The 7,427-nt window shown below is 39.0% G+C and overlaps 1 protein-coding gene across 1 annotated transcript in view; it reads left to right on the forward strand.

The window, feature by feature from the left end:
• The window catches only part of EFHC2 (EF-hand domain containing 2), a 336,667-nt gene extending 333,956 nt beyond the window's left edge, over positions 1-2,711 (forward strand). Inside the window, exon 21 of the mRNA XM_030934607.1 lies at positions 2,610-2,711. Coding sequence (XP_030790467.1) covers positions 2,610-2,711 — 102 coding nt within the window. The remainder of the gene's footprint in view (positions 1-2,609) is intronic.
• Positions 2,712-7,427: the final 4,716 nt, after the last annotated feature.

Below are 7,427 nucleotides of genomic sequence, written 5' to 3' on the forward strand. Positions count from 1 at the left end.
CCACCAGAAGCCAGGAGGGAGGCATGGAATAAATTCTCCCTAAAAGCCTCCAGAAAGATCCAATGCTGCCAACACCTTGGTTTTGGACTTCTGGCCTTCTGAACTGTGAAAGAATAAGTTTCTGTTGCTTTAAGCCACTTCTTTTGTGGTACTTTGTAATGACAGCCCCAGGAAACTAATAACAGATACTGTCAACTATTACTAAATTTAGAGTTCTTAGAAACATCCTTACCTGTATTAGTTTCCTAGTGATGCCCTCACGAAGTACCACAGACTGAGTTGCTTAAAACAATAGAAATTTATTCTTCCACAGTTCTGGAGGCTAGCAGTCCAAAATCTAGATGTCAGCAGGACCACACTTTCTCTGAAACCTGTGTGGGAATCCTTCCCTGCCTCTTCCTAGACTCTGATGGTTTGCTGGCAATCTTTGGTGTTCCTTGGTTTGCAGCTGCAAAACTCTAATCTCTGCCTCTGTGGTCACCTGGTGTTCCTCCTGTGTGTCTCTGTCTTTACCTGGCTGTCTTCTTATAGGGAGGCCAGTCATATTGGATTAGGGGCCCACCCTACTCCAGTATGATCTCATTTTCCTCATCTTAATTTACCTAATCACATCTGCAAAAACCCTATTTCCAAACAAGGTCACATTCTGAGGTACTAGGGATTAGGACTTCACATACCTCTTTTGCCGGGGGGCGGGGACACAACTCAACCCATAGCACTACACCTTTCTTTTTTCACCATTTCAATTGATCCCCTTCTAGCTATTTCATGTTCTCCTGCAGCAGCATCTCTCAGAGGTAGCTCCTGTCCTCCATGCCCACTTCAGCTGCCCTGGTTATGGCACAGTCGTCTTTCAGCGGTATTATTGCACTCACCTCCAGATTGATTTTCTTACTTCATTTCATTCTCTGTACATCCAGCAAGTTAGCTAATCAGTTTCTAATCAGATTTCTGTCATTTCACTGGCGAAGACCTACAGTGACTTCCCGTAACCACAGCCTCAAGTAGAAACTAGCACAGAAGGCCAGAAGTTTGGCCCGAGCTTCTCCTTCTAACCATCTCTCTTGCCACTTTGCACCATGTGCCACATACCACACTGGGCTACTCACCCTTTCTTGAAAATAGATTTTAGGTCTCCAGGCCTTTGCTTACACTGGTCCCTATGCCTGGAACACCCTTCACGACCCTAAACCCTCTGCTGAACTGGTTTTCATCCCATAAGGTGCAACTGAAACACCACTTACTCAGCTTGCTTCCAAAATTCCATCACATCAAATTATTGAGCCTTTACCTATATTTCTATGACACCTTGCGATTCTGGATACTAATGTAACACTAGTAAAGATATAGAACCTCTTATATACAACAATTAACCTTGACAGTCAAATTTTAACCTTGACAGTAGAAATATAAGCAACCATATATATGGACTTTGCCTCTTGTTGATATTAATTAACCATTGCAGCATATTCAAAAAGTTTGTGTGTGTGTATATATACACACATATTTACATATTATATAAAATGTGCATCTGCGTGTGTATATGTATACACACACACACACACACACACAAAGTGGCTTATCTGCAAGATCACACTGTGAGTGATCCAGTGTTCTTTTCACTGTTTACGGAAGAAACAGTAACCAAGCAGCCAGTATAGCTACCAGTTTGTATTTTAAAAATTGGGTTCTTTAGGCAGCAGTTCACGCCTGTAATTCCAGCACTTTGGGAGGCTGAGGTGGACGGATAACTTGAAGCCAGGAGTTTGAGACCAGACCAGTCTGGCCTATATGGCGAAACCCGTCTCTCCTAAAAATACAAAAATTAGCCGGGCGTGGTGGCATGTGCCTGTAATCCCAGCTACTCGGGAGGCTGAGGCATGAGAATCACTTGAACTTGGGAGTCAGAGATTGCAGTGAGCAGAGATTGTGCCACTGTACTCCAGCCTGGGCAACAAAGTGAGACCCTGTCTTAAAACAAATAAAATAAAAATAAAAATTGGGTTCCTAAGAAAGTAAGGAGGATCTATCACTGTATTAATGCTGCATGACAACTCCTGAAATTTCAGTGGTTCACAACAAGACACATTTATTTTTCTTGTCTATGGGCATGTAGGTCAGTGAAGCATGGCTGGATTCAGCTAAGCTTGGCTCTTAGTCTGCAAGTCCAGCCTGGTCTGATCCCCCTTGGTCATTCTAAAAACAGCAGCATCCTGGGCCATGTTCTTTTCATGGTGATGGCAGAGGCACAGAAGGCCAAGCCAAATGATGCCAGCACGCTAGAGCCTCTGTTCATGATATGTCTGCTAACAGTACATAGGTCAAAGCCAGTCATGTGGCCAACCACATATCAAAGGAACAGGAAAATATACTCTTCTTACTCCATGGGAGGTTCTACAGAGTCATATGACAAAGAGTGTGGGCACGTAATTCTTATACAGGGAGGGAATGAAGAATCAAGAACAAGTATCCAGTGTACCACAAAGTCTTTATGAACCTAAAGTAGATGGTAGAAATTTTCCCTTTGAAAATAAACTTTGGTGTTGAATTTTCAAAACTGTACTTTGAAATGTGGTTCTAATCATATCCATTTTTGGTTTTTTTTCTAGAGATGTGAAGATATCTGGCTTGGTATGCCATCACCTATTCCTGCGAAATACATTGACTACTTGACCCTTTTGAAGGACGTGTTTGGCTTAGAGGAGGAATAACCATACCAGTTTTGGTCAATTCTCTTTGATTTACTTCTCTCATTTTGCCACATTTACTTTAGTAGATATAATTTCATTAAAAACAAAAAAGAAACAAGGTTTATATTAAACGGAAATCCACAAATCACAACTAATCCTATTTTGTCATATTAGTTTTTCAGAACATCATGTTATATTGCTGCCGTACTGTTACTATTTAAAATGCCATCTTAAAACATGTTGAGGCCGGGCGCGGTGGCTCAAGCCTGTAATCCTAGCACTTTGGGAGGCCGAGACGGGCGGATCACAAGGTCAGGAGATCGAGACCATCCTGGCTAACACGGTGAAACCCCGTCTCTACTAAAAAATACAAAAAACTAGCCGGGCGAGGTGGCGGGCGCCTGTAGTCCCAGCTACTTGGGAGGCTGAGGCAGGAGAATGGCGTAAACCCGGGAGGCGGAGCTTGCAGTGAGCTGAGATCCGGCCACTGCACTCCAGCCTGGGCGGCAGAGCGAGACTCCGTCTCAAAAAAAAAAAAAAAAAAAAAAAATGTTGAATATTTTTATTATATGTATGTTTTATTAATACCAAAAAATCTTCTGATAATTTTTCATCCAATGTAATTTGATTCATTAGTATATGAACAGAAAATAACTTTTGAAGGTTATACATGACAATACAAAATCAAATTATATCACAGCAATAAGTTGTGATTCTATTAAACATTTTTGAAACCTTTTTGACACGTTTATTACTTATATAGTTAAGTTTTGTAGCAACCCACCTCATCAAAATAATTCTTAAGCCTCTCTAGAGTAAATATGTTTATTTTTTGAACTTAGTAAAGCTATGGGAAGAAAAAGAACCTCCCCAAAACACACACACACACACACACACACACACACACACACATATACACACACACACACACACACACACACACACACAGGAAACATATGCAGTATTTATATTTGTAATGCCCTTTTTTCTATCTGAAGTCAGCTTGTTAGCTTAGGAATATATGCATGTGTATATAATTATAGTTTGACCAAAAATTTATTATGTCTAAAATATTTGCAAATGTGAAAGCTGAAGATTTTGAGATTTTTTTTTTTTTTTTTGGTTTGTTTTACACACACATCCCACCCGCCCCACCCTAGAGGTTTAAATATTCAGAAACTACATTTTTCCCCTGCATTTTTCTAGTTCTATTTTTATTTTTCTTCAGCAGAACTCCTGTCATGTAGTGTACATTTGATTAAAACCCATAGCCATGTACCTCTGGGAATTCAGTGTAAGAAGTCTATCCCGTCTATCCCATTGTTCAGTGTGGGGTGCTATGTATCATAAATCCATTTGCCTCCATTGTTCTGGGAGACAATGGAGGCCTCTCAAGAAGGAACTGCACCATTTACCTTTCAGGGACTACTCTGAGAAGAAGAGGAGCTGATGACATCTCAAGGGACCCTTCGGACTCATTATTCTTTCACTCCACATTTGCAGCAGTGTCTTGCTGGCTTCTTGACACTCAAATGTACCAATTTACTCTCGACAACAATGGCCCTTTCATTTTTAAAAAATTGAAGTTAATCAATAACCGATTTCTATATATAAACCTAGAATAATTCCACACGTGCTATTGTTAGAATAGATGCTCCCCCCAACCCTTTCAGGACTTAACACTAAACTAGTATACTCAATTTATATACCAAAACTATCTACCATAAATCCTAAATTTGACTACTTGATTTTTGTCCCAGGTTCTTTTTAAGGCAACTGACAGTGCCAAGCCATTTTGTCACTTTAAGATTTTTCATTCCCCAGAGAGCAAGCTTTTAGAAGGATGACACTTTCCTGGAACTTTTCAAGCTGACACATTCGTCACTTACCTATTCAACTCTTCAGTCAGTTGTCTTTCCTTCAAGAGTTTAAATATGTAGATAATTTAGCCCTTGTAGAGGTTTATAATGTAGTTCATTTGAGAAGCTGGGGGAGAAAAAGGAAGCAAACCAATGACAATGCTCCTGAGTTTGTGGGGTGACAACTGCTTATTCTATTGCATAGATGTGTGTTACTGCCCTGGTTGTTTCTAGTTCAAGCCCACAATTAGCAATGAAATGGCCATTATAGGATTCAGGCCGATAAACATGATACGTTGCAGCCATACAGACATTTTAAATAATTATTCTTTTTATAACTAAGCCATATACTGAACAAGATTTATAATTTAGAGATAATATCCCCATTAGTAAAGTTTATGACCCAATAAACAGCTCCCACTAGTTAATAAATGCCAAAGCCATAAAAACAAAGACTATTAATGTAATAGAATTTCTGTACCTCCCTCTTTTGCTGGTGGTCTCAAAACACTGAAAGGAAATGCTATCTTAGGAAAAACATTTATTCTCGTTATGTAAATATCAGTGAATTGTCTTACAATCCATCTGGAAGTCTCCCAGCCCCCCTTGGTCCCAGGTGGTCCCGAAATGCTGATGCATTCTGCTTAGGTTTCAAGCAGTAGATAACTTTGGTTTTCAGCACCAATAAATCCCGAGACTAAAATTTTGGAGGAAGGAGGACTGGAATTTCTGCCTCTTCTCTTCCCTCTGCAAAAGAGAAATCCCAACTATTGTCATTGTTCCAGGGTAATAATTTGAAAGAAGTTTCACAACCTTTCCATATACTTATATTTTCAGCTGCTAACATGCTCTCATTTTGAAGAAAAAGCAAGTGCTGCCTTTGGATGTCTGGGTGAGTTGAAGGTTAATATAGGCAAACCTTTTGTCCTAAGAACTAATTGTTATTTAGTATTCTTGGAACTGTGGGAATGATTGATAAAGCCATTTGAAAACCCAAATCAAATCATGTCTTTTCATACAAAACTGATTAAAAGCTGTTGAAGTTCACATTAAGTGGTTTGCTGAGGCACTGTTGTGAGGTATGATGTCGCCAGCGGAGGATTAATTTGCAGTACTTATTTGCCTTTTATTACCTTTTTTACCTAACCACTTGAAAAGTAATGTAGGTAAGTCTATTGGTTTACTTTAGCTTCAGCTTACTAAAATGGTTAAAATTTTACACAACAGAGGGGAGATACAGAGCTTTGTAACTTTCAAGCATTTATAATAGTTTAAACATTTTGCCTACTTTATTTCCTGTATTGCCTTTGATTCAATTACTGACAAATTACTATTCTTGTTATTATTTTTTTTTAAAGACTAGAGTATTTGAAGTTTGGTTATTTGGGGTCATAGAGCTTCCAGGCTTTATGGACCCCTCAGTCATGAGTTTAGAATATTTAAATTGCCCTCCCTTCTTTCAAACAGGGAATTATTGATGAGTAAAGTGAAATCTCAAATCAATACAAAACACAAAACTCTTGCCTTTCCAACTTGAATTTATCTTGAGTTGGGGTTGCTTCCTCGCCTTTTCCACTTATTTCTTCTTTCTCATTTCCCTTCCACCACACATGATTTAGCTATAAGTTTAGTAGTTGGAGTCATAACGAAATAGGGCCTTCCACAAAATATTTATGATATTGAATAATGCAGAAACCATTATAATCATTATAATGAAGTGTCATGCTTCCAATTACATGTACATTCATTTTAGTTATGAGTATAGATCCCTGAATTTTGAATACCCTTAAAAAATGGTCTATAAATAACCTTTCAGACAAACAGCTTCCCAGTGATGGTAGAAACATATACACGAGTGATGCGTCTCTGCTCTAATGTTTGTTTGTGCAAAGTCTGAATTGCTTCAAGTTGAAGGCAGGTTAAGACCTTTTCAAAAATGAGTGTTTTCAAGTTGACTGAGCATCTTCAGAGATACCGTGCTTTTCAATTCCCAAGAGAATGTAATGTGTAAAAATGGAAAGCCCACTGAGGCAAGATCAATGAGGCTATTTAGAAAATAATAAACCTGGAGCGATAATGGAGCAAACAGTCATTATTACAAAGGGTAGGACTGACTGTGCAATTAGTTTAAGAGAATTTTGTAACTCACCTCCTCCCCTTATTCTACCAGGTTACACATATTGGTTTAAATATACATTTTCATTCAAGGTCAATTAAGTTCCCTAAAACTAAGAGTTCTGAGACATCTTTGTCAATGGAGTGGCTAGAATATGCATCTTCTTTGTAATTTGTTCCTGGTCCCCAGTAAAATTCCTTGCAAGGGGACTTTCAAGTCCATTATGTGTCTGGTGTGTGGTACACACAGGAGCCCAGGGGTCAGCACTGCAGCTCAGAAGCAACTTGGTAAAAGCTAAAAAAAATGTGGCCGATGAAAAACTCCACAGCGGCTCTGCAAGCAGAGAATTAATGACTCGCTGGAATCAGTAGGAGCCTTTACTTCTAAATACTCATTAGTTAAAGCAGTGAGGCCTGATGTTATGCAAGTTAGAGAGGGAAAGGGGGGACTGCCCCTCCCCATTGTCTATTTTGAACAGAATATGCACATTTAACTCAAAGTGCTGAATGATTCAAATACATCAAACCAACTATTCATCAGTCTCCTAGCTTCCTGAGCACCACTTCGCATCTGTGTAAAGCCAACAATAGAGGAAATGCTTGTTATGACCCCACTATAATATTAAAATCCAGAGGGGCCGATAGCTTGGTGAAAACATAAAAATGCATTCTTCTTTAGAAATACTTCCACCAAAGTCATCTTTGTGTTTCTTTTTTCCTACTTTGCCTATACAACAAGAACCTCTGACTGAAATAGGAACTT

Source organism: Rhinopithecus roxellana, chromosome 7, assembly GCF_007565055.1.
Source record: "Rhinopithecus roxellana isolate Shanxi Qingling chromosome 7, ASM756505v1, whole genome shotgun sequence".
In the NCBI taxonomy this organism is placed as follows: domain Eukaryota; kingdom Metazoa; phylum Chordata; class Mammalia; order Primates; family Cercopithecidae; genus Rhinopithecus; species Rhinopithecus roxellana.